The sequence below is a fragment of the Coloeus monedula genome (genome assembly GCF_965178545.1).
Source record: "Coloeus monedula genome assembly, chromosome: 4".
In the NCBI taxonomy this organism is placed as follows: Eukaryota; Metazoa; Chordata; class Aves; order Passeriformes; family Corvidae; genus Coloeus; species Coloeus monedula.
This window is the reverse complement of record NC_138784.1, coordinates 56,481,345-56,509,033: the sequence shown is the minus strand read 5'-3', so window position 1 is coordinate 56,509,033 and position 27,689 is coordinate 56,481,345. Positions and strand designations below refer to the sequence as shown.

At 39.4% G+C, this 27,689-nt stretch overlaps 1 protein-coding gene across 1 annotated transcript in view; it reads right to left on the bottom strand.

Annotated features, from left to right (window-relative positions):
• The window catches only part of PLXNB2 (plexin B2), a 242,723-nt gene that overhangs the window by 55,547 nt on the left and 159,487 nt on the right, over positions 1-27,689 (bottom strand). Inside the window, exons 4-14 of the mRNA XM_082281111.1 lie at positions 21,893-23,003; positions 20,085-20,267; positions 18,778-18,900; positions 14,924-15,024; positions 12,660-12,786; positions 11,062-11,212; positions 8,403-8,517; positions 7,619-7,721; positions 7,044-7,145; positions 1,448-1,540; positions 183-264 (exon numbers count right to left, since the gene is read on the bottom strand). Of these exons, the coding sequence (XP_082137237.1) occupies positions 183-264; positions 1,448-1,540; positions 7,044-7,145; positions 7,619-7,721; positions 8,403-8,517; positions 11,062-11,212; positions 12,660-12,786; positions 14,924-15,024; positions 18,778-18,900; positions 20,085-20,267; positions 21,893-23,003 (2,291 nt within the window). The remainder of the gene's footprint in view (positions 1-182; positions 265-1,447; positions 1,541-7,043; positions 7,146-7,618; positions 7,722-8,402; positions 8,518-11,061; positions 11,213-12,659; positions 12,787-14,923; positions 15,025-18,777; positions 18,901-20,084; positions 20,268-21,892; positions 23,004-27,689) is intronic.

Below are 27,689 nucleotides of genomic sequence, written 5' to 3'. Positions count from 1 at the left end.
CTGACAACACAGATGTTTAATGCATTAGTTTAGTATTAATAACTTTTGATCCGTCAGATTTAATTGTTTCACCCAAACCAGTAAAACCCACAAACATTCTTACTAACAAGTCTCCAAATTATGGAGGAATAGATTTCTGTGTACTGTAATTAATCTCCTTTAATCCCATATTTCATACTTACCCATCAATTTGCTGTCAATCTTGACTTTATCTGTTTTTATGGATAAATTAAGTTGTAGGGTCTCATTTGCACTATAGGAGAACTGGAAAAGATCACATAATAAAGATATTTATACCTTCATTTGGCAAAGTTAATTTCATGCATTTTCTATGATTCTCAGAAATCAGACCTGTGAAGGTTTTAGAAACTCTCCCAAGCCTTATGGCCTTTTTTTCATCTTGGCCAAATACATTTATAGAAAAATGTTTTAATGAACCTAATCCTTCACAATCAGAATTTTCAAGTACCAAGGGACAGCAATATCTGAATACTCGCTTTTCATCAATTTAATTTACATTTGGTTATAAGTATCAAAGCAGCAAAAGTACTGTTCAGAGGCAGTAAGTATAGCTGCTGACCCTGCTGAGTTCTCCCTTCCCACACCATCTGGCCCCATTACTTCTGTGGGCACAGCAGACTTGCACCACATGGAGGGGAAATCTCTTGCATCTTTTGCAGTGCAGCCTCCTCATTTTACAGCCAAATCACAAGGTTCACATGCTCCAAGACATGAGCTTCTGTTCATGCTGAAAGAGCAGCAATGAGAATTGTTGGGAAACAAGAACAAATAAAAATACAGAGGCTTTATAAGGCAAATGCTTTGTGCTAGGCACAGATGATGCATAAATGCTCATTAATTCTCAAATCTACTGTTGGTGAGTTGTAAGACAAAGTTTAAAGTCAGCATAACATTTGTGAGTCAAACTTTGAGCTTAGAAAATAGACTATTTTTAAAATATTATTTCCTTTCTCAGTAAAACAAGCAAGAGCGAAAGAAGCATAACTACTAGGTAGCCAAGCAACAGCATTTTGTTACCATTCTTACCATTCCCATTTTACAGATACAAAATGGGAAAGGTAATGAATTGGAATGTGGAGAGGGAGAGCACTGAAATCCTCAGTGATTTCACTAGATTGCATAAAAAGTGAAGAATAAAACAGTAGTGGTCTCAAATTCCTCCAAAGATTGTTCAATAATTCCATGGGTTACACAGGTAGAGAAATCAAGGAGAAAGATTGAGGGCTTTGAGGGGAGGTTTCAGGAGCTCTGAGCCAAAAGTGTTGCCTTTGACTACTACTGCCAAAGGAGAATCTCCATCAGAGGTGACTTTCTTTTCTGAGGGAAACACATATTACCTTTATAATTCTAGACACATGTGGCTACTGGAACAGTTAAGAAGAAGAACTGAGCATATTTCGTAGGTGAATCATATTTTCTCATTTACCTCTTTACTCACGAATGAAAATTTTCCTTCATCTGACTCATCAACAGAAGCTTCAAATTCAAATTGGCTGTTTCCAACTGTAAATTTTTTACCCTAAGGATGAGAAAATTTCAGTTTAGAACTTGTATAGCATCACCAAGCATAGTAAAACATCACCAGGCGATATCCTGTTCAGCCCTGGAAGTAATTAAATCCAAACGGAGAAGGCTAACCGCTTACAGCCATCTTCTAAAGCAATGCTAGTGAAATGCTGAGCCAGAGCAATCTGCAGCTTTGCTGCACTCCTCCAACATTCATTCCTGGTAGGCACACCAACAAGTCCAAGGAAAGCAAGATCATATATAGCACTCAGTTTTAGTGAGCAATAAGAAAAATCTAAGAGATGTGAATACTGGATGGCTTCACACATCAGATGTGTTATTAAGAGAGCTGTGTGAGTTCTGCTCTTAAAGGTTTTCTTTGTAGGGATTCTGGGCAGAGCATCAATGCAAGAGCTGCATGGGAAACTGGAATGAACGTCTCTCAGCTTTGTCTCTCAGCTCTTGCTGCCTTTCTCCTGCCTTACCATGATTCCAGCTGTATTTTCACAGGACAGTCTTTGATGGCAGCACTAATTTAAGGGTATTCCTGCCTCCTAGGCATCTTCTTCCCATCTCTTCTCCCTAGATCCTAAGTCTATTAATTCCTGTCTTAAGTCCATAGCACACACTGACCTTCATTGCACTGACAAAACTCTCAGCTTGGCTGTTTTGTGATTCAGTCAAAGAACTTAGCTGGCTAAAATCCTCATCCCATGACATTATTTCTGTGCTGGGTCATTCTCCTGCCCATAGGACAGGCATGCAAACAACTTTGCCAGAAGAATATTAGAGAGACGTGAACAGCAAGGATATTTTCAGACAGTAATGTTGGTAAAGACTTATGAAATCAGAACTCACTGGGGGACAAGACAACCTTCACCTTTACAAAATCACAAAATGATTTGGGTTGTAAGGGACCATCAAAGACCACGTAGTCCAACAACCCTGACATAGGCAGGGACATTTTTCCCTAGACCAGGGTGTTCAAAGTCCCATCCAACCTGGCCTTGAACATTTCTAGGGATGGGGTACATGCAAGTTTCTTGGGCAACCTGTTCAAGTCTCACACCATTCTCATTGTGAAAGATTTCTTATCTATCTAAACCTATCCTCTTTCAGTTTAAAAAATGTTGCCCCTTTTTCTGACCCTACAGGCCCTGGTAAAACGTCTCTCCCCATCTTTCTTATAAGCCTCCTTTATATATTGAGAGTCCACAAAAATGTCTCTCAGGAGCCTTCTCCAGGCTGAACCACCTCAACTCTGTCAGTTTTTCTTCATAGAAGAGGTACTCCAGCTCTCACCCTCTCTCTGATCATTCCCATGTCTCTTCTCTGGACCCTTTCCAGCAGGTCCACATCTTTCTTGGATGGATCCCAGAGCTGGATACTATACTCCAGCTGAAGTTTCAGCAGAGTGGACTGGAAGAAGATAAATTACCTCCCTCAACCTGTTGGCCACACTTCTTTTGATGCAGCCCAGGATACCATTGGGTTTCGGGTTGCAAGTGCACATTGCCAGCTCCCATATAATGTTTCATTCCCAAGTCCTTCTCCACAGGGCTACTCTCAATCCATTCAACCCCCAGTCTGCACTGACACAGGTACAGGACCTTGTCAGTGACCTTGCTGGACTTCATGAGCAATTCACTGTGGATGTAAAGAACTAGTCCCTGGTTTTGACCAGGCCCATCTGTCTTGGAGTGCACATGGCAAAAAAAGAATGGTTACTCAATTCCTCTTTTCTGCTCCAAAGGTTAAGTACATTGTCTCCTGCTATGATCTAAGTCTTGTGTTTGAGCATCTTATCTTTTTTATTTGTAGCTACTTCTTCAATGTTGGAATCACAGGTAACTCCTGGGTCACTGGGTTTATCTAACACAGTGGAAACCTTTCCTACTGTGACAGGCTGGGCAGTGGACATGAGCCCACCAAGGTTTGTGGCTGAGGAGGACAACATGCTTTAACCAGGTAAAGGACCTGACTTGAGTCTCTGTGTGGTTGTTTTATAGAAGAAAACAAACCTTTTACTTCTTCCTTCTAGGAAGCTACATAAAAAATAAGCTAGTGACTGAGCTCTGAAAAGCCTTGTCTGAAACTTTTACAGACCATTCTGCTTTACAGAAAACATCTATATAGTCCAAGTTTTAAAGCATCTCCTTATAAATATTTTTTTAATAGGAATGCTGCCTCGTTTTTCTTGCCCCATGTATTTTAATATAACATGTATTTTTCAAAAGTGTTCAAATTCTGCTGCTCCTGTGTAAGGCTTTCCCACATGTTAACAGCAGGCTCTGGGAGAGGAGGGGAGCTTTGCTGTGTGTGACAGCTGATACCTGGCGTGCATTGAAATCAGGAGTTTGCTACACCAGGCTCTTGAGCAGAAGGCCACAGTGCTCACAGTCAGTAGTTTTGGTGCAAGAGATGTGTAGCAAACACTAAGAAGCAGGTTACACATCAGACTCACATGACAAAGACAAATCCAAATGGGAAATTACTTTTAACGAAAATCTTTGGTGGGCTAATAAGGTTATCTTGATGCCACTACATCTGTCTCTCCTACTGTGCCAATCTTTCAAGGACTCAGCTGGAGAATGCCTCTCAGAAATTGCATGCAATATGACTATTCAGTACAAAACTTCCCTCCCTCTGCCTCTCCTGGATGGCGCTATTCCCAGAAGAATGACAACAGCTTGGATTTCTCTCTCCTTCCTACTGAAATTCTTTCAGAGGAAGGAAGGGCAGAAGAACAGTCAACAGCGTCTCCTCTTTTAGTCTATTTCCCTCCAGTGGAAGCTATCATGAGGAGACTTATTCATTGTACTTTAAGTGTTTACAAGTTAAGAGGAGCATACAAAATGTGTGAGCTTATACTTCCACCCTCAGTGGAAGTATAGCAGTTTCTATACTTCCAGTATAGAAATAATTCTTGATATAGTTCTGCACTAGCAGTTTTTTAAGCCATTTACCTCTCCTACTCAGTAAGCAAGCCCTTCACTGTTCATCTCCACCTAGAGATGAAGATGCTTATATGCACAATTTTGGATAGTGCACTTAGTCACCCACGATAAGGCTGGGTGTGCAATGCACTCTTAAGCAAAGCACAGATTAAACCAAGATAATAGAACCAGTAGTTCAAAGTGACAACACAACATTAATTTTTTGCTTTTCCTAAGCAAGAATTTAGGCAAGGAAAATAGGAGGAAAATGGATGTACCAACGTTCTAATCAATAAAGACCTTAAATGTGCTCATAGCTGCATGACTGCTAGCTTCAAAGATGTTGTAATTCCCAGCATATCCTGTGGCAAAATTGTTCCACATGAGAAGGCAAATGCTATTTAGCATTTGGGCTGTGGGCCAATCCCTACAAAATATCCATCCATGGCTTCTCCTGAGCCACCCTGTTTTCCATGAGATGTTTACCAAAGACTGAGTGTAAGTTATGCCCTTACTTTCAGTCATCAAAGCTACTACTTCAGATAGCATGACCCCACAGGCATGAGTGCCTATGTGATTACAACTATTTCATGCCTTATTTGTCTGTTATCACATATATTAGAGGTCTGTGTATATAGCTATAGTCACTGAGTGTGTCTGTTCAAGTCCTGCCACTAAAGGCATTTTCGTTTTGACTTAAAAACACATCTCTGTAGCAGGATATATGGAGCTGATCCCATGACAGACGTGACATTTTCACATGGCTCTCACCCAAGAAAAATTACTCTGACATCATTTGACACTCACTGCTCTCCAGCATCTTTCCAGTTTTGGGACTATGCATTCAGCTTGACTTCTTACAGTGACTTGAACTCGTAAGCCTTCCCAGTTCCAAGTTAAATAAATACATTCTGTAGCAAACCGTTAAACATTGCTACCCATGACAAAGCATTCGATCCACAGGATGTGTCTTTGCATTTGTTAAATGCAACTGATATCTCACAGAATTAAAAAAACCCAGCAGCCTTATTTCCATTCTCTTTTTGTTACTAGTAGTTCAGAAAGATTAAAGTGCTTATTCATAGAATGATAAACTAGATGAAGGAGTGTTTGCACTCCTGATGCCGTTTCTCCTTGGAGGACAAGGGTCCACTAGAAGTCAAATTCAGCACATCTAGATTATGCATCTGCCCTGAATTTGTTCTAGAGAGAGAAAGGGCTCTTCCAGTTATATCAAGGGAGCAGGAAATTATTTTCCTCTAGGGCATAAAAAACAGCTCTTCACAATGTTAAACAAAAGAAATACGAGTGTAATCTCTGGAATACTTTCCAATTTTTAGCAAAAAGAGCTGTGGGTTTAGGAGAGGTGTTGTGTGCCCCATGTTGCACACAGCCAGACATCCTACCAGGGACCAGTTCTGACATCTTGGAGAACACACCAAATTCGCCAAATTTGCATTTCATTTTCTGCATATATTTTTAAGGTCTTCAAACAAAATTTTTTTTTTTTTGAACATATGGCTTTTATAGCACAGTTTTTATATATGTCTATAGTAGTGACATACAACATGGTTTTCATACGATTGTAGTGCTTATAGGTTGTTTTTTACACTTCTCTGAATACCCTTCTTACATTGCTACTCTTCAGGCCTGTTGACCCTTTTCCATCCCTTGGCAGGAGTAGAAAAGGTGATAGAAAGAATTGCTTCTAAGCAGTACAGTATGCATTTTGAAAAAGGAAAAAAATCCCCTCAAAAAACAAGAGCCTTCTTTCCCTTGATAGATGGCCAGTAGTTAAAGAAATCGATGCACTCCCCAGTGCATCTATCATCAATTCACATTTACACAAAGACAACACAGAAACAAAGACTAGAAATGGGTAACAATACTTGAGCTATCACCTAAAAATGGTTTTTAAACTTCATTTTTATCCAGCTAACAGTAACATTTTATGCATTGTCTAGGCTATAAAGCAATTAAGACCCTGGGGTCTGTCTGACTTCTTAGAGGCTTTTTTTTTCTGGGAGCAAGTACTAAGAAAGAGAAGCCTTTACTGTGGTTGAGAAAATACCTGATCTTCTGGTTTGATGTTCACACACACACACAAAAGCAAAAGATTATTTTATCCAAGCTAAGACATATTTAATGTCGGAGTGCCTTTTTGTGTTTGAAAGGTGAAAACTGAATTAAGCCCACAGAGTGATGTCATTCTAGAGCAATAGCAACAAAACCCACCAAGTATTTAATTAGAAAAAGATGTGAAACATTCACAATTCCTACATCCCCTCTCATTTCATTACATAAAAATAATTGTCCAGTGTTTTAATAGGTCCAACTTACATTCTTTAAAACACCCCCTCCATTTTAGTAGTTAGAGTATTTTCTCGGGCTCTGATTCTCTCTTGGTGATGACTCTACCACAGTAACCAATATTATATGAAACTTGAATGTATAGCTCTCTTCTTTCTTTAAATTACAAGCAGGATCTCCAAGGCACATGAACTAATGCTTTAGTTTAGGGGTGTGGATGCAGTTTAAGAGGCATTCAAATGACAGCTAGCTTTGAATGAATCTGCTTACCCGATAATAATCTAGATGTTTTCCCTCAAAATACACAGTTGTTTGGTACTCCATAGGTATTATAGGAGGGTTAGGGTCTAGAAACTGTGGGCATTCTCCTTCCTGGGGAGAGAAACATTTTATATGTTATTACAAATAAAAACTCTTATCACAACAAGCTCCAGTGGCCTTTGGACAATAGAATGATTGTTCTGAAGAACTTCATGCTTAAAATACAGTGACAGATTTGATTACACCCTTTCAAATTAGACATGCTAAAAATGACTGCAGCGTATGTCAAAGCTGTGGGTGATTATCTCTCCCTGCCTTGAAATCTCGTTCCTCCCATTGAAGCAAAATAGTAAAAGGAACAGAAATATCCTTTCACGAGTCTCACTGCCCCTCCTCAATCACACCCTTAAATTCCCACCCCCGCACTGTCACAAAAAAAAAAAAAAAAACCACCTTACACTTCTGGAGTTAACTTTAGAATCGTTTTCAAATCTCTGATTCAACCAACTGATATGAGAGATACAGCAAACAAAATATTGAAGTGTTCTCATAAAAAACCTAATAACCTTATTTTTAAACATTACCATATTTTGTTTTATCACATCCTGTACTGAAGAGGACTCTTCACAGATATGTCTCTTCCAGTCCCACTGGCAATTCCATCTATTGCTTGCACAGGAATAGCATCTACAAATATAACATGGTAGTCATGACAAATTGTCAAGCTTTTTCTCCCACTAACAAGAAAAGTAAATTAAATTCCATATTTATTCATGGAGGGTAGAGCAGTCTGTTATAGTGTCCTTAGTATATTAAGCTGAAAACTTGGTAAGAGCAATTCAAGAACCCCATAAACCTATTTTATCCCTTAAATAAATACTTGAGCGAGGATCAGAAAACCATAGCATTTGCAAAAAACTTTGAGATCAAGCCTGAGAGGACTAGAAGTGATTTTGATCAACTTACATACGTAAGGATGAACAAAGGGTTTGGGGTGGCTGCACCTGCCCTATTTGAAGGCTCTGCAACTCAAAGCACCATACTACTATCATTACAGGGAACAAGTAGGCACACAGATGTCCATGTTCCTCACCTGCAGACACATTAGCAGCTATAGAAATGGCAACACAATGAACTGGCCTTAATGATATGTGCCATGAATATTTCTATTCCATGTTTTATGTTGTGGGCTCACCAGGTGCCCTTCAACCATTTTTAAACTCCATTAAAATGTAAGAAAAAGGACTCAGACACTGGCAAATTTTGAGTGCCAAAGTCTTAATTATGAAATGATTGAATAATTCAGGTGCCAGTTACCTAACATACCAAGCTACAGGATCTAAACGCTTAAGAAGCTGAAATACTTACGGCTGATTTTCAATAAGATTCATTGCTTCTTCACAGTCATAAAAAGGGTAAGTATATGATGCAAAAAAAATCTTGTTCTTTTCAAAGGTTAACTGAAGTGGAACTGAAACATGATCTATCACAAAAGAAAAAAAAATATCCAAGTGGTTGTTGAATTCTTCAGCTCTTGAGCTGAATGATACAATGATAACAGTTTTATTATTTTACAGGACATAAGCAAATATTTAACTATACTGTTGACACTTTGGATCTCATGACTTTAAGTCTGTAAATTCTGTTTTGTCTTTTTAAGCTTTACAAGATTTTCCAGCACATGGTTCTCAGAAGAAAAGCAAAGAGAGAAAATAGGGAAGAAGCAAAATTAAAGAATAGCTTTGTTTTATGGAAGTGTTTTTCAGTGGTGCTATCATCATGCTAGAATTTTAAAGAGTCTAGAAGAACAAGGAAAACCGAGTAAGGACATAATTGAACACAGATGAAAACTGGCACAAGAACAGTCATTTTAAATAAAACATTTTCTTAAATATGAATATGTCTGCATGTAAAATTACTTCTTTCATTTGTGAATTAAAAATGTTGTCATGAGAATTCAAGCAAGTGATCTTTGTGGTTAATGTCCAACAGTGCTTGCAATACTGTAACCACAGGCACTTGTGAGCTTCAGTTTGCCATACACGATTTCTCCACAAATGTACTTCTTGTCTGGATTATTACTAAAGAGTGAAACTGTTTGAAATACCTTTTGCAGAAATCATTAAGCCCTTATGACAAGCTATTTCACAAGCTATTGAGCAATTTCAAACTCTGCTTTCCTTGAACAGGTTCTTGGACAACCATCAGCTGCTTGGCTGGAAGTTACCTCTGCCTGCACTGGGTCCCCTTGAATATTCCAGACTCATAGGAATGACAGGGGATTTCCTAACAACAGGACTGAGAAAAGGCATCCTTCCTAGAAATCCCCTTTAGAACCAACCAACCACAACCAAAGCAATCGAGACTTTTCCAACATCAACAGGGCTTCCTAACATCCTAACAGTAACTGGATGGCTCAGGACTTTTTGTCACATGCTGCCAGGAACAAACAAATACCATGACTACAAATATCTTAAGGGCAGGTGTCAAAAGGATGGGAACAGACTCTGTTCAGACAGAAAAGGAGCAATGGCAACAAACTGAGACAAACAGGAGGGTCTACCTAAATAGGAAGACAAACATCTTTGCTTTGAGGGTGACAGAGCACTGGAACAGGCTGCCCAGAGAGGTTGTGAAGCCTCCTTCTCTGGAGACATTCAAAACCCACCTGGACGTGATGCTGTGCAACCTGCTCTAGGTGAACCTGCTGTAGCAGGGGGGTTACACTAGGCAATCTCCCCAGGTCCCTTATGACCCTAGAAATTCTGTGGTTCTGTGAATGTTTGTAGCTGCCAGCCTTCTGCTGGTGTCTGCTGAGTTTCTGAGCACCCTAATATTACTTTTGAACATTCTTTCAGATGTGCAACCAATTCAGAGAGTCATATTATTTCTAGATGTCTTGCTCACTCTAATGCCTTCTCTGACAGGCTTCTAGTCTTACATTTCATGCTGGATGACATCAAGATATCATGTTTATCAACCCCATTGTTTTATGTCCTGATTTACAAAATATTTAGGGAATATGAATTGGCCCTAAATAACAGAGTGCTGCTTTAACACTTAGCAGAATCTGATACCATGACATACTCCAGCCAGTGGAAAACTCAATAATAAGACTTTAATATAATTACTCTCCTTGCAACTAAAATTAGATTTTTACCTGTTTCAGCATTAAGAGAATTGAAACTTATCTTAAAAAGTGCTTCCAAGTACCACTCTGACAGTTCATGACTGTTGTGATACATATAAAATACTTATCCTCAGGGGTGTGTCTGCAAGCTGTAAGAGCACATGTTTTTTGCCTGTTATTTCTCTTCAGATTTTTAGACTTGATACATAATAAACAGTGTTGTGTAATGAGTTTCATTCCATGTGTTTATGCATCAAGATTGTATGAATTAAAGCATGAACAAAGCACCATCTAGGAAATTGCACAGAATTATGGCTGGCAACAGACCTTGGTCCTATAATCAGTGGTTCAGAACAATGATGCAGTCTTTAATTATATGATCAAGTATTTTTCCACCAGGCTTACTGCTGCAGAAGTTGGAGGACACACAGAAGAAGAGGCAAAAGGCTGTATGATAGAAAGGATAGCCTTGTGACATGAACCAGAAAAAAAGCCACTGAAGCTGACTGGAGCAAAACTAAGAAGTCAGACATAAACTCCTTCACAGTTGACGCAGATATAAGAGAGTCAAATCAGAAAGCTTAGGCTTAGATTAGAGTAACTGGGTTTTGTTTGTTTGGGACACAGAATAGCACCTCTCTGGCTCCATGTTTATGTGTCTACCAAGCTACTGTTTCAGGTTCCCAGCAGGAACACTGGGAATACCACAGCTTGTAAATATATCAACAGCAAAAGTTTGAGCAATTTGACAGTTCAGCAGCAGACTATTTGGGGAAAGTGACTGGAAGAGGAAAAAAAACCCACCTGGTATCAACCTCATATAAGAGCATCACATTAGAAACAGCAGTCTACGTTCTTTTCTCTTATTATTCATGTAGGGTAGCAATATTTGTTTACCTTGATGTTTTGGTGTTGGAGGAATTACATCAGGTGGATCACAGATAATAACCCCTTCTTTCAACTGAGCAGAATGCACTGTTTCACCAAATGTACAGCAAACCTTGTCACTCTCAGTCAAAGCTGGCAGTGGACTTACAGTCAGCTCCACCTGGAAACAAAATTTTAAAAGGGTAAAATATTTGGAAGAAATGAGCCAAGACCCAGTAAGACATGGAGACTTTGCATTTCAAAGGTGATATTTTAGCTAGCATCACAGAGCATAGCTCTCCTTTTCAATTTTTATTTCTTCCCATCTGGTAATCTTTTCTTCTTAAACCTCTACCTATTTTTCCAGGCTGGGTCTTTGTTGAATTAGACTGATAAAAAAACCTCTTGTCCTGTCAATGCATTAGAACAGAACAAAATTGTCTGTACAGATACACCCAAACCCTTTTATTCTTGTCCTCAGCATCCAGTTTAGCAACAGTAAACAGAGTAGTTAACACTTAAACCCTGAAAAAATGAATTAATATTAAATTAACCTTAGGGGTTATTAGTGAATAATGAAAACAGAGCTGGATAGGCTGGAAATGGTGGAGTTTGAAAGGGATGAACAGAAAAGTGGCTTCCTCAAGACTCCATGTAAATGCAAAAAATCCAGTGCTGAAAAAGGATTTCTGAGTGGTGGTGAGATCTTAACCTCCTCAGAGAAAGAAAGCATTTGAGAAACTAAAAGCAAAATAAGATGGAAAAACTTAACAAAAAAAGGGAAAACAATTGAAATGAAATTTGGAATTCTGTCCTTGACTTAATGTTTCAAATATGTTAATTATACAGTTTAACTTTTTCCATTTTGTATTGCCAGTAGAAAAGACAATGATCCCTTTCTCATTGAAACCAGTTACACTCTACTAATATTTTTATTCAACATAGAAATGGCCATAACACAATGCTGTTTACATAATTTAGAAATGGAATTGAAGTGACTTGAAAGAAAGTTTCTTTATTTCTGATTAGGAAGAATTAAAAGCCATTTTATTGATTTTACTTGCTGAACACCCCTGGGAAGCACTCAGTCTGCACTGGCATGATCCATTTGGAATTAGAGCAAGTTATGACACCCTGGTCACACTACAAAAACTCAGTTTTGTTACCACAGTCGTTTTGCATGCTGAATTTACCTTCTCCATGTACCCAGACAGACTTCACTGTGTAGGCAAATCCACTGCGGATTTTAAAGCAACAGCTTATGGCTTCAGCGCTTACTTAAGTTCATGCTCAAGTAAGCTGAAAGGGCAGCATGAAATCTCCCCTACTTATTACTTTTTATGGGTTATACAACACTGTGTAACACTTCCATAGTATTCAGATAAGTGTAAGTGCTTTATCATCCATACTAGTGCATCACTTTGGTTTACAGCGGTCAAAAACGTGAACTCAACCTGCAAGAACAGCAGGCAAGAAAGAGCACTATGAGAAATGACAGAGACTGAGATACCAAAACACTCTCCTCTTCCTGGTCTCCACTGTGCATAAAGAAATGCAGATATTCATCTTTCTGGTAGTCACATCAATGTGCTAAAAGAATATTTAAGGAAAGCGTTTTGCTGTTATACCTTAGCAGGAGCTCTGCGACTCATATTTAGAGGGTCTGCACTAATGATAGTCACACATGTGCCACTTGGACTCCACAGCCAGTGGTTCTCCTTATCAGCTGCTCCACAGTCTGCCTTCTTTGTGCACCTGCAAAAAAAAAAGGAACAAAACCCAAAGCAATATTATAGCTGGCTTCTGCTTTCTCTGAACTATGCAACAATTTCATGAATAGAGACGGAAATTACAACACAAGATGACTACAAATTTGCTTTAGTATTTACTAGTGGGGTTGCTATTAGAGAATTTTTAACAGAACAAGTGGTGTAATTGCTACTGATGGTTTGACATGCCAAAAGCAAGTGCCTATACTATTTTGGACAGCACCTTGAATTAGACAACCCAAATCCATACAGAGGCAGTGATAGCACAGGAACCATTGGGCAGTGGAGCCATCTGAAATCAAGCTTATAATATTCACTGCAATATATAACAACATCCTGAATGAAAGGGCACAGACTGGCTTTTTTCTGCAGGTCAAATGGCAGACACCTGTGTAATGCCACTGATAAGACACAACACTTGGGACAGCAAAATGCAACGGAGAAGTATTGCTGGGGGCCTACAAGCTTGTGGAGAACTTCTGTGTAACCCCAGCTCTAGAAATGTTATTTCGTAGGGAGTGTTTTCATTAATTCCTGCCACTATTTAAGATCTCTGCCTGCCAAGGCACTGTTACAATTGTGGGAAGACAAGAGCAGTTGCGCAGCCTCACAAAAAACACCGGGAGATTTTCCCGGCTCAAGTACAGGAAGAAATGCTGCAGTACAGAAGCTGCATATGTGGCTACAAAAGCTTGTTGAAGGGGGACAATCTCGTGTATATTCTTTCCATTCTGTGCAAAGTTTAAGAGAAAATGCTGTAGGATCTCCGGCTGCTGTAGCAGAAAGTAGACTATTAACTCATCAGGGACTTTAACACAGTGCAGTGATTGCACAGCTCTGTCAAACCTCCTTTAAACAAATCATTTACATACGGAGTCTACGTTCACATAACATATCCCTAAACACACTACTAAGTGCTGTGTGTCAGCATGAGACAGAACTGAAACTTAGAAATGAAACACTTTTTTCTCCCCATTGGAAAGAAATACTAGCAAATGTGAAAATTCATGTTTGCCTGTTCTCAGAAACCATTAATATTTTGAGATAGTGAGGGCAGTGGTCATATCAGAAACCTGAAGGGAAATCTAAGGAAAATTGCCTTTTTTATGATATATGCCAAGGCGTTCAACTCCTGGCAGCCCAGGAGGAGTTTGAGGTTACATTCCAGATTCTCAGGTTTCACCCACAGCAACTGAAATCCCAGGCTGAAAGAGTTACAGTATATTACATAAACCTGCACACACCACATAAGTTTCTCTGCAGTGCTCCATATTATGCTACATCAGGCTGATAGGTAACCTAATGCAATAGTTCACATTTTCAGGCAGGAAACTAGAAGCCTGAAATTCATCTGCATATTATAATTAAACAGCCCCTTTGTTCCAACAGCAAGAAGTTAGAATCACGAATTCCCAACCACTCATGCCAAGGGGTTAATTAACTTAGTAGTCAAAAAGAGAACTGCAGGACTGCTCTTCCCTCTCGGCACTCCAATCAACTCAGAGTATAAAGAAGAGACATTCCAGGGCTGTTCAGTGCTGTCCTAGTTTACATGTGCTTGAATATTCATTCAGTGAACCTCTGCAGATAGTCAGCAAAATGTCACTTTCTGCTCTCCTATAGGTAGGTGAGGGCTCCCTGTAGATACACGTCTTGATAGAGGATGTTTATGTAAAACCAGCACTTGAGCTATACACTCTATGTTAGAGATAGAATGGTTTTTTCTTTTATGTTCTTTTTTTACACTTTCCTGATGTACTTAAAATATATGCTATAGTTTCTAAAATTGAAATAGGGAGCATTTTTTTATTTTCTGGGAGAACATGTGACTGTATAATTCACAGAGTGATAAAACATACCGTTAGAATATGTAAAATCATTCTCAGTACCAGCAGAAAAGTATGTATTTTCCCAAACTAATCAAATCTGAAGAAGCCAATGGGGACATTTTTGTGTGCACAGAATATTGATATCAATGTCTGTGTGATAAAATTAAATGATGATCAGGAGCATAAGGCTGAGTACGAAGAGCTGGGATCACCATGGCAAGCAGTCACCCCCAGCACACGTCCAGGCTTGAGCAGTTGCGCTGCCTGCACCCCAGCACACCCAGCAGCACTCACCTGCCCTCCCTCACGCACCAGCCACAGTACGGATCCCTCGCCTGGGCACACTTCTCACAGTCCGAGTACTTGTGGCAGTCCTGCACAGGCAATCGGTACACCTGGAAAACCAAAAGCAAGGCAAACCTAACAACTGAAGAAGGCACAAGGAGATGGAAATGCACAAGGACATTGAAACGTTTGCAGACTTAGCTCTTCAGTGTCATTGCCTGTGGCAGCAGAAGACTTGGTGCTGTATTATCATACTCAGAGCTCAGCCTGATTTTAACAAAATACATATAAAACCAGTATGTTCTTTTCCCCCTTAACAAAGTCTAAATTCACACACTTTTTCCTGCTTTTTTCCCCACTCCAGTATTATCTAACCTGTCTTCAAAGTAATGTAGGACATTGTTATAATTGAGAATTATGAGCAAGTCTTACAAAAATTGAGCATTTTAGTTCCTCCAGTTATATTACTTGTGGAAATCTGCACCTCAGGACAGAAACTGCATCAATGATGCTCTGAATTCAAGAAACAGCTACTGCAGGATGGATACTTTCAAAAGGCTAACTTGGTACTAGCTAGACCACTTTTTAAACAGAATATTCTCCCCTCCCTATCACTACCATGGAGGTGAAATTGTTTGGAAATGCACTTCCAGCCAGAAGGCATTTCAGAAAGTCTGCAAGAGTGAGAGAGCCGGGGTGCTGTGGGTTACTGCACTTCTCCAGGCATAACCTTTCACCATGGAATACATTCACAAAATAAAATAGAAATAATTATGACAGGAAGCAGCAGAGAAAAGAACATCATCAGTTCTCATGTCTCATTCTCCCAGTAAATATACAGCTTCTGTTTTTGATTTCCTTTGGTTCGGAGAATAAACAACTTTTTCTTTGGCACACACAAAGAAGAGCCATTCCTTTTAGCTATGCTGCAGCAATGATGCAAGAGAAAAACAGGACATACATCTTCCAGTTTATGACTATGTTTTACTTTTAAACAGCACAAAAAGTGTAGAAACAGTAACTCTGAGATGTAGGCTTTCTTCTGGTCTCATTTTAAACAATTGCAGTTACAAAGCTACTTTGACAGTCTGAGTTTGACCTTTTCTTCATATTCGGAGAGTTAAAGAAAATTATGCAGTTAAGGAAAACGTCAATATTGTGCAATTTTCTTGCTTTTATTAATACAAGGTTTTACCTTTTCAGCATTCTTTTCTTTTTAGCTAACTGAAGCTGAGTTACTGGCACTCTGTCACTAACTGGTACCCATAAGTAATTTAATATCCAGTGAATGACTTTGTTTTTTAATGACAAAATATTTCTTTCACAATACTGGCAGGCATAAACAAGCCCTAGAGATTTCCATCTCTGCAAGTTTTGTGTGAACTTAATGACAAAAAAACCAAAACCAAAACCAAACCCAAAAAACCAGCTCCTTTAACAGCCAATTTCAAAATGCAAGGGAACTAATTTTAGAGCTTTTCTAGTTGGCACTCTAAATCAAAAAGTGTTAGAAACTAAAACAAGCAAACAAGCTTGATCATGGTAAGTGACTGCCACAGTGGTCTGCTTTCCTCCCAGTATGGTAAGAACCTTAAGGAATCTGGGATCCTGCCAGTTATGTGCACTTGTAATGAACCAGCATGAGCAGCACAGGGGTGCTAAGCTCCTTTCCAAGTCCCACAAGAAGGTGCAAGGGGTTTCTCCTGCTCTCTGTCCAAGCTTTAGGAGCAGATGGGACTGATTGAAAACATTTGCTCAAAACCCCCCACTGCTGTTGGCACCACAGCAGAAGGTGGGAGAAAAGAGGGGAGAAAGGTGAAACGGGAAAGGAAGAGCTTGATTCTCACTTTGGATCTTAACATCTGGATTGTTCTTCCCTGTGCTTCTCTTGATCTGATTGCTTTTTAAAGAAGCTATCATCTACCACATTACCACTTTCACTTTGTTCAAGTGCTTACAGAGCCCAAGCAATTAATTTCTAAATGCTGAGGCAGTCTGTATCTGCCAGGTAGCTCAGCAGCATGCATGCCTATCAGCGCAGCCAGCGGTCTTTTATTGTTTACCTTTAACCATTTAAATGCACAAATCAGGGTTCTGATATCTCTATTCTCACAACCCACAGCCATGCCTAACCCAGAAGTACATGTTTCATCATTTATTCTTCTCCCCTCACTTATGTCATTTTGTTTCTCCCAGCTCCGAAGGCCTCCATTCTCCTCCTGTCTATCTGCTTCTAAAAGTGGGTGGGACTGCTCACTGTAATTAACTCCTGGAGATGACAGTAATGTAATGCCATTACAGAGCTCCCAACTTTAGCTATTCATATTTAAGCTAAACAGGTTTTGTAAAAGAAAACTATTATTCACATTATTCAGAAGCTGCAGTGTCTACGAGAGCTACTTGGAAGAGATTTAAGCAAAATCCTTTCTTCAGCAGAAATTTGCTGCATTCTAAATTTAAATGCTTTGTAGTGATTGAATGATTTTTTTTTTGCAGGTTTTCTCTGAAAAAAAGTTGTCTGTCATCTTTCTAAATTCTACCATTTCAAGCTGACTGTCACCAGAAAGCTTGTCTTCCTTCAAGGTTGCTGCTATCCCTTACATTGCTCAGCTGCTATCCCTTACACTGCTCAGCAGGACACACAGTAGCCTGACGGGGACCTCAGGGCTTTTACATGATGTGCCAACTTGTCAAATGGGGTGCCAGGCTACCCAGAGTTTTGTGGACAATGTTGAAGCTTGGAGTTGTGTTCCAAATCTGAACGGAAGCCAAATGAGAATTATCAACTATTAAAAAAAAGAAAAAAGTAACCTCTCTCTCTCATGGTCATATTATTAAATGCTTTATCAGTTGTTTTTCTGGCATTTTTTCCAATGTTGTTTCTAGCCTAAAAACCTTCAGCTAGACTATAACATTCCTGCGGCAGGAATTTATATTAATCCTTTTATAAAACAGTCAGTAGACATTCTTCTTGCACTGTTTTTCCAAATAGTCTCCTTTCACAGCCCACTCATTCTCCCTGTGTTACTTGTGTGGAGCATTTCCCATGTTGCATTCCATGTCACTGGCAGGGTTGCAGATGGTCACAGCCTGTCACCCACCTTGTCCTGGAGAGCTGCTGAACCAAGCGTTTGAGGCTGGCAGCTCCAGCCTCCACAAAGAAAAGTGTCAGAAGAGGGTTACCCTGGGGATGGAGGAGAAATCTGGCATCCCTCTCATTTCCTACTTGCTTTTTTTCCTCTCTTTTTTTACAGACCCCCATTGTGCTTTCACCTCACAGCAAAAATAAGGGGAACCTAGAAGAGACTGCCTGTGCCTTTCCTAGTGAAGTTGAACTTTTCCTGCTGCAAATGCTTCTCAAATATGTAATTCTCTCCAGTGCTGCTTAGTTTTTGACAGTAAGACCCAGAAAAACGACTGGTGGCTTTACAGATGTGTCAGTGCAAGTATGTCAGCCACCAGCATTCTGAGTCCCGAAGTGCCCTTGAAAAGAACTGATGGCAGCTACAGCATCCACCAGTACCCCACACAGCCCACACTGAGCACTAGGGCTGCCTGATCCTGAGGCATGCTGGTGCCAAACATTTCCACTTCATCCCTCTCACAGACCCTGTGTGACAGCTCCAGAGGGGAACTCACTGCCCATTCCCAGTCGCTAAGCATCACGGATATTACAGTTCTCCAAGTCACAACAAACAAGTCCATCAGCTTAGACTTGAGAAAGGTTTTCATACACACAGATTAGGAGGAGTCCCACCAAATAGGGCTATTTCCAGGAACAACTGAGAAATGTATAAATCTCAGAGAAATTTGCAGGGAAAGCAAAAGAGGGCTGGGCCCTTAATTCAAGCAGGACATGTTACCTTGTCTGTGGTCATCACATACAGATTTTCTTGGGTTTGGTCAAGGACCAGGTCCTTCTTTATGGGTTTGTTTAGTTCAATAGTAAGAGAGCTGTACTCAGTTGCAGTGGATGACAGGAACACCTATTTTGTGGAAGAAAACAAAAGGTGGTTAATCTTGCTTTTCCCCCCACAAATATAATTTTATCTGGCTACTGATGTAAAAGAAAATAAATATGTTTCTAAAAATATATTAAGAACAAAAGGAGAACTAAGGAAACTCTTCAAGAAAGACATTGAGGTGCTAGAGAGTATTTAGAGAAGGGCAATGGAGCTGGTGAAGGGTCTGGAGCACAAGTCTGGTGAGGAGCAGCTGAGGGTGTTCAATCTGGAGAAAAAGAGGCTCAGGGGAGACCTTAATGCTCTCTACAACTACCTGAAAGGAGGTTGTAGTGAGGTGGGGGCTGGTCTCTTCTCACAATTAGCAAGCAAGAGGGAGAGAGGAAAAGGCCTCAAATTGTGCCAGGGAAGGTTCAGATTAGATATTGGGAAATATTTCTTCACAGGAAGGTTTGTCAAGTACTGGAACAGGCTGATCAGGCAACAGGTTAGTCACCATCCCTGGAGATATTTAAGTGATATAGACATGTGTCACTTAGGGACACAGAATCATAGAATCACTAAGGTTGGAAAATACCCCCAAGATCATCGAGTCCAACCACTAAACTAGCATCACCATTTTCACCATTAAATCATACCTCTAAACACAACATCCACATGACTTCCCATGTGCTTTGGTGAGACTTGGCAGTACTAGGTTTGAGGTTGGACATGGCCATCACTCTCCTTCAAGCAAAAGAAGGTGTTTGGTGTTGCAGTCTTGATATTTTAACACCACAAACATGTCAAGCCTTGAGCAGAATTTATCAGAGCTTCAGCTTGGGCTTTGTATTGCCACCTTTATTCACTGAATGGTCAGAATGACTATAAAATGAAAAGTTGCTCTTAAACCAGTATGAGCTTGAATAGAGATAAGGCTAAAGCAGTTCTTAGATTACCTAAGGCTATTTATATAAAGCTTTCAGTAGGTATGTAATCCTTTGGGAAAAGTGTCATTCAGGCAATGCTAATTCAGTCTGTGTATCAGATAGCTGAGGTACATCAGAAATAATATATTTTTTCTTTGAGATGAAAAATACCAAGCTCCAAGAGAATTTGCTCCTAGTATGAGATCTTATAAATCCCATTTACTTTTAGAGTAGCAGTATGCTATCACTACAGTTTGTAACCTTTTAAATACCTTCCAGTCTTTTAGTCCAGTTTTTTACCTTAAGAATTTTACCATCCGATGTTCCCAGAAAAGCCACGGTGTGCCCATTTTCCACAGCCACAGTGACAGCTGTGAGATTCATCCCTTCTTTTTGCAGTACCGGCTTCTCTATAACACCATTCCTACTTCCCAAAAGGTATGGCAAGTGTTCGGAGCCACAGGGGAAATTTTTGCTGGCATTCTAATAAGGAATAGCAATACAGAGTGACGTTAAACATTCAGATCACTAATTCCTAGCTAAGAATGAAGTGCAGCCCTATTACCAGACAATATAATACCCCTCACACACTGAAGAGTAGAAAGAGAGAAATGGATTGTCTGGGCATTTGCCCCCAGCCAACAGGCAGTAATCAGACAGCAACCTGCTAATTGAGAACTGCTTCCACGCTTTCACTTTCCAGGAGACACAAGCAGTTTAACGATTAACCAGTTGGTGTAATTAAAATGAACGTGTCATAGAGACTGGTTTAACCAGCTTTGCCTTGAAGACTGTTTTTTTATTGCTGTTTTGTTTCTTTGCTACAATCCATAAAAAGCAACTCCCTGACAACTGTCTCATGAACTTCAACACGTTCCCTCTTCACTACACTTTAATTCTGAGCTGCAGCAAGAGCCACCAGAAGGAAGTTCATTCACACCTTGCCGTTCCAGCTATATTTGGTAACAAAACTGTCTTTCTGATCTGAAACCCACACCTTCTTTTTGTCAGAAGCCACGGCCACTCGTCACATTCAGGATTTCTGTGTGTGATGCTCACCCCATATGCAGGGTACTGCGGCAAGTAACACTGGCGGTTCGAAGCAAAATGTGTTATTTTGGTTCATCAGCGCTAGTAACTTACTGTGTGGGAGATGGCTTCAGTCTCACAAGATGAAGGATTATGGGTCAATACCAAAAAAAGTTATTCCCATGCCCCATCTCCTTAGCTGTTCACTCCTCTCCCTGGACTATAGCACACCACCTCTCAGGTTGTGCTCAAACAGATGCTTATGCAAGTGTGTACCTTGCTCGGGCTGGGTAAAGTAAGACATCCTTCTAAATGCTGGCTGAGTTATTCTAAAGATGATTCAATTTCTCAGTCCAGTGTAGGGTTGGCTGCAATAATGAGTGGCATGCACAAGTGGGGCTTGGGAATAGAGTGATGTGGGCAAAACAATCATAAAGCCAACAGAGATGCTGAAAATTGCCTCTCGGAGACAACCGTAGATTGAAGAACAGTACCTGAATGGGTGTAACAGTACCCTCCAAAAACCTTATAGCCAAGGTAATCACATGCCATAAAAAGATAGCTATCATGCTATGCGAGTATTTTGAGCCACAGCAAAATATAAGCACTACCTGAATACAAGAAATCTGGTATTTCAGTTGTCTGAAAATACAAATACAAGTGAGAAAAAATGCTGAATTACAGATACCATCTAAAAGATTCTTAATACCATTTGACTGAAACTACAGTTGTCTAGTGTGATCACCCAGAAACTGATCATGGGCGTAAAAAATCCCTGCATTTGACTCAGTAACTCCCATACCAGAAGGAACCCTTTAAAAGAAATGCATTTAGGAAAGCAACAGTTATCTTTGAGAAAACAAAAAATCATTTTTAAAAGACTCAAAATTTTGTCATTTCTTACTTGACCTGTTCCACAACCCCCCCAACCACATTCCATTTCTATAGTGAATCTATCTGCTGAGTTTTCAGTGGTCTTAATATAGTTTAGCTCAAAGCCCCCTTAAAACATGTAGTTGTATATTTTCCACAAACTCTAACATGGATTCTAAAACTAATATTTATATTATTCATATTACCAGTCCATGTAATGCACACGGGTTTTCTGCTGAAAAAAGTTTGTAAAATGAGCTGGTATTCTTTTTAGTGTAGCAATCATTCCGGTTTTTTTCCATCTTTTCATTGATGTGCCGCAAGGAAAACACACACATGGCAGATTTAAGAGAGCCGTCATCTTTGTTTACTTTGCTGAAGAGTGCAAGAAGAACTTTGTCATCTGAGGGAGTATCTGCAGGTTGTCCCTGCTGAGCCATGCTCTCAGCCAGTTCTTTTCCAGGTGTAGTGACATAAGCAGAATGACAGTGGTCATAGGCACCATCATCATCTTTGCAGCCCAAGTCCATTTCAAAGTAGGAATAATAATGGGCATCATCTTTGCACAGACGTGCAATCAGTGTGCGGTTGTTGACAGGCTGTTTCTCTTGTTGATCAAAAATAAAATAAACATAATTTTTATCCTCAAAAACTGCCACAAATTGTTGTGTGCTTGATAAGTGATAAGCTGACTTAACAGCTGCTGAGTCTGTATACATTTCAAAAATGTCTTTCCCATCCCTTGCGTAAAGCTGCCGAGTGCTGATTATGATCCCATTGTCATTTGGTCCATTCCCTTTCCCAACAAACAGCACTCGGTCATTATTCAAGGAAGTGATCAGTCCCACAGTTGATACATTCTCATCGTTGCTTGCTACAAAGGACTTTTCTCCACTACTGTCTACGTAATATTTCTCATCACTAATGTTCTGTAGATCTCTGATGGCACAGATTCCTTTAAAAAGGCTTCCACATACCACAGTTGTATTATCCGCCTTGTTCAGCAACAGTAATTTGTTATAATTGTCTGTCAGTACGGCCTCTTTACATTGATTTTCATCAATGGGAGGTGTGCATTTTTTATGGTCCTTCCTTGGACCTGTTTCTACAGATCTTATTACTTCCAGGTTTTCTGTAAGCTGATAAAGCGCATTTACCACTCCCAAATAGATTATCCCAGTGTCATTATCCACTGTTAGATGATTTAGCTCTGTAGCACTCTGAAAAAATTTCAGTTCCTCATTTCTGGATAAGGTGACACAAAAACAGCTCAAAATGGTCAGTGTCCAGATCCATAAAGCCATTTCTATGTAATACCTAAAAAGGAAAAGAAAATAATAACATGAAACTTATAAAAAAATACAATTTACACAAAACTGAGAAATGTGGAAATTTTTCTCTTTCGTGACTTAAATACACTTATCCTTGTGCAGGTGTAGCCAGTATGAAGGTTATGGAAAGCCTCAAATCCTGTTAACTGCATAGCAATTTAATCTGTTGGGGAAGGATTTAACAAGGTCATATGTCTAAATGATTATTATAAAACCAATTAGGTAATCAGTCCTGTGCTAAAGCACGATGAGAACAACAACCAATTTGAAACAACGTGCAGTGACAAAATATGGTAGCACTTGTCCAGACAGCATCATATTCTGTCAATTATTTACTGCTGAAATTTAAAAAATAATTTGGAGAATCCCAGTGCTTCAGGTAGCTCGTCCTTAAGAGGTGGGGGGGAATTTACATAAAAGTGTTTGAAACATTTGGTATTGTGGAGCTTTCCCCAGAAAGGAAAAAAACTTTCCGTTGAGTACAAGCAAGTCTGGATCTGGCTGCTGATATTTTTTGAGAAGGCATTACACTAATCCTTCATCGATGTGAAGTCAGAAGATGGTAGACCCCTTAATATGCAACATTGCCTTTGAATGCTGGCATACATTAAGGTCCAACACTTCCATTCACTAGAGCACTGCAATTTAATAGTTTCAAATCTGTCTTAAGAATATCACTTAACATTTTTTTGGGGATTATGATTCCATTACCTGTTTTTTTCCTTATCCCTTTCAGAATTGTTGCTTCCCAAGAAGATCACCTGGCTGTTTGGAATTAGACAAAGACCTCTGAAGCTTGTAAACAGGGGTCTAATTTTAATCTGAAGAGTTAAATGAGGAGTCTCAGCTGGCTTCCTAAGGCCAGAACATTTTGTCAATGTTTTCTTAAAGTGTTTAGTTCTGAGAGCAGAAAACAAAAGGTGGCATGCTTGGACACACTGATGTTAGGGGGAAAAGATGAATACTGTTTAGAGGAAGATCAAATATAATTCACCATATTTTCATTTTCAAAGCCAGCCACAGGATTCTTTAATCTGATGAGGAAAGAACCTGTAATTTTACAGGCAATCTCAAGTTAAATCTGAAAATATCTGGAAGTCTAAAGAGAAAGGAAACAATAAAAGCACAGAAAAGGCAGGCGAAACATATAACAAAGCAATCTAACAGGCAAAAGTTTCACAGGATGAGTAAAAGAGCATGAAATGCCAAAACCAGAAACTGAAAAAATAAAACTTAAAAAAAAATAACAATAAAGGAACCTTGCTCCTGTGTTTGGCAAGAGCAATAGACTCTGGTGGGATGTGAAAGAGAATGGCTGAATCATCATTTATACTGGGTAACTAAAACTAAATGTTAACAACCTGGATACAAAAGTTTGAACGGGGAAGGAAGGACTTTTGTTGTGAGCACAAGTCATCTGTGAGCTTCCCAAACCACCTCAGCCCTGCCAATGCAGAAGGATAACGCCTGTCCTCCAGTATTTGAGTGTGTTTTGCTCCTCTGTGGAGAAAATGCACGTGCAAGGGTGAGAACAACTGTTCTAAAACCAGAGTGAACTGAACTTCTAAATCCCCAAAAACCTACTAAATGAAACTCAGGATAGTAAAGAAGAATAAATAAAAGGCTAACTTCAATCTTGTTTTGCTGAAGTTCCTATCATGTACCAAACTGAGTACCTAGCTATAAAATGATGCCAAAGACAAGAGAGTACATCACAGCAGCACAAGCTTGACTTTCTGTCCAATGATAGATTGAGTTCCTATGACAGTGATCAAGAAAAGGCTAAGAATTATAACCTATTCTCCAGACATACAGACTTTAGTACATGCTTTGCAATGTAATCAAGTGTTGGGTCTCTTTACAACAGTTGACCTGCTCTAAGGAACCCAGGATTCTTCTGAATTCCTCTCTTCTTTTCTTATTGTTCCAAACGACTTAAATTTTCCAAACAAGCTTTGGTCCCACCTTACTTTTCCATTGCTAAATGATATGTGATAATGTTTGTCATCTAGTTTCAAATATTATCCCTTACAGTTATCTGTAATGAAATAAAACAACGGCTTGACACACTACTGCAGTGTTGTTTCATACCAGTTTTATCATTCTATTATCTATTGCACAGGGATCAAATGCAGAATTGAGATTCATTTGTTCCTGCTTTTCTCACAAGGTAATTTTTAGATTATTATAATCTCTGCTCTCAGTCAAAGAAACCCCCATAAATAGCTCTACTTACAAAATGTACCTTAAGTGAATGGAAAGTAATCATTTTACCTTAATTACTGTACTCAGTTCACCTCCACATTCACGTATTTCAGTGGATTCAAAAATCCCATTTTGTCCATTCGTGGCACCCAGGGCACAAAGGCTGCATTTGCAATACTCCTGCCTTTGTCCCAGAAGAATGAAGAGTCTTGCTGGTTCATGCCAGAGCCAAGACTTATGAAAAAGTACATTTTGCATCTCTAAACCAGACTCCAAGAGGAGTAATTAATTCTCTGCATAAAAATGGGTAAAACTTCCTCCCTATTATTTTCTGCCTTTTTTACTTATAAAAATTTTGACTTAAATTATTCAGAACTACATGCATTCTCCATCAATTGTGCCTTATCTTTTTTTATTAATTTGTTTTTGTTATTTACTCTCTGCCACTCCTGTCTCATGCCAATCCCCATCAGATCAGCTCAGATCTCTATGCAAGGTAACAGTTCATCATTCTCTGTATCTATTAGTTTCACTGTCCATCTGCCCTTCAAAGCAAATAGTAAACAAAAAATTAAATACACTGTGAAGAGATTCAGAATTAAACTCTCATTCACTTCTCAAATAGCAGGTTTAAGAAGAGAAAAAAAGCAAATACAATGAAATGAGATGAACTACAACCACAGGCCATTTTCACCTGATCTTAACTTAATTGGGAAGAAGCAGCTGGAAGAATCCTTCTATGACCAGCTGGTGTGATAAGAATGACAGTGCTGCTATTAAAACACAGATGCTGTACTGAATTAGATGCTCTGGGAATGTATCAAAAAGCAGCTTCCTGTTGTGAAAAACTTCCACTTTCAATGAACAAGTCACAGAAACACAAGAGAAAAGGTGTAAGAAGCATAGGCTGGAGCATGGAATCCATGATGTTCTGCACAGGAAATGTATTTCCAATGGCTTAATCACACACTGCATTTACACACAGGCTGGGGTGGCTTACTCTAAGTCATGCCCTGGTCCTGAGAGCTGTCATATACCCTCCACCCTCAATGTGCACTTAGTTTTAAGCCCTTAGCAGACTCAGGATAAAAGAAGACCAACAGAGCATTTGACCACATCATTGTTTTTTCTCTCTCAAAGTCTTGTCTCCATCCTGTCTCTTGTCCCCCCTACTGCTTCCTACAAGAAATATGAAACTCTAGAAGTTATGTGCAGGAAACACAGGGTACCCAGGAGAACGCTTCATACAGGGGAACTGCCATAAAATGACACCGTCTTGGAATCCCACAACTACCAGAGCTCTGCCCCACAGAGGTCAATTTTAAAGTTAGTACCCATAACTTTATATCTTTCTACTCATGCAAGACCAATAACCTTAAATAACACCCAATTTTTCAAAAGGCATGCAGGAAAAAGGAGCATCTATAATCTACAAGCAAAAAGTGAGCTTCAAATTGACTTCACGTTATTATAAACAACCCTGAGAGTCAGCACCAGCACCACGCTGACATGCACTCGGCAGGTGTTCTCCTCTGTCACTGAAAAATCATCTGCGGTGCTTGTACACAAGAGCTTTCAACTTTTCACCCATCCCCACTCACTTCAGCCTTTGATATATCTTTAGCTTTATGCTAATTCATTTCTTACATTTGCTTCAGCTGAAGTGAGAGAATACCAAATTTTGCCTGAAACTGGAATAACTGAGAACTAAAACAAGTGTTATTCCCAAAAAACAGTGGATGAGAAAATCTTCAGTGAAGGAATAATCTCACCAGTTTAGCTTCTGTGGTGTTTTTGCAGAGTATTTCTTTATTAACCATATATATATTTAATTAAACCCTGCTACGTCCTCTCATCCAGACAAAATTTTTTTACTCAAAATTCTGGTCTAGAGACAAGCACTTCTTCCAAGCAAGGCAGATGCTGATACACTTTAATAGTAAGAGATGCAGAAAACTGTGGTTCTCCCAGCAAACTTTTCCCTAATCAGAGGAACTCCAAAAGATGCAAAAGACACTTAAATCGGAAAAAAAAAAAAGGTAAAAAAGACTGAAAAAATGTGACATAAAGAAGGTAAAATCCAAAGAATGTACTCCAATGGCATAGTTAGTTGGGGAAAGATGAATGAAAATTCTCTTCTCTCTCATTTTTAGTAACTCTTTAGCTTATATTAAGTGTGCTAGATGTTGAAAAGAATTCCTCTTTCAGTTTTAGGCTCAAAGGAAGTCAGAACAGAAATTAGAGAATGCATGAGAAGCAGGGGATGAGCAGAGTTTCAGTCTGGATTTCAAAGTTTGTACTTCTGCCAGAACTGTAGGTAAATGTAAACTCTTCCCCAGTTACAACTTTTACTACTATTTCCTAAAACAAATGAGCTTTGGAGTTCACTGGTTCAGAGAATGAATCACCTGAAACAACACTCTGCAGGATTCAAACCCATTTTCCAAAAGCACAGCAACATGCTAGA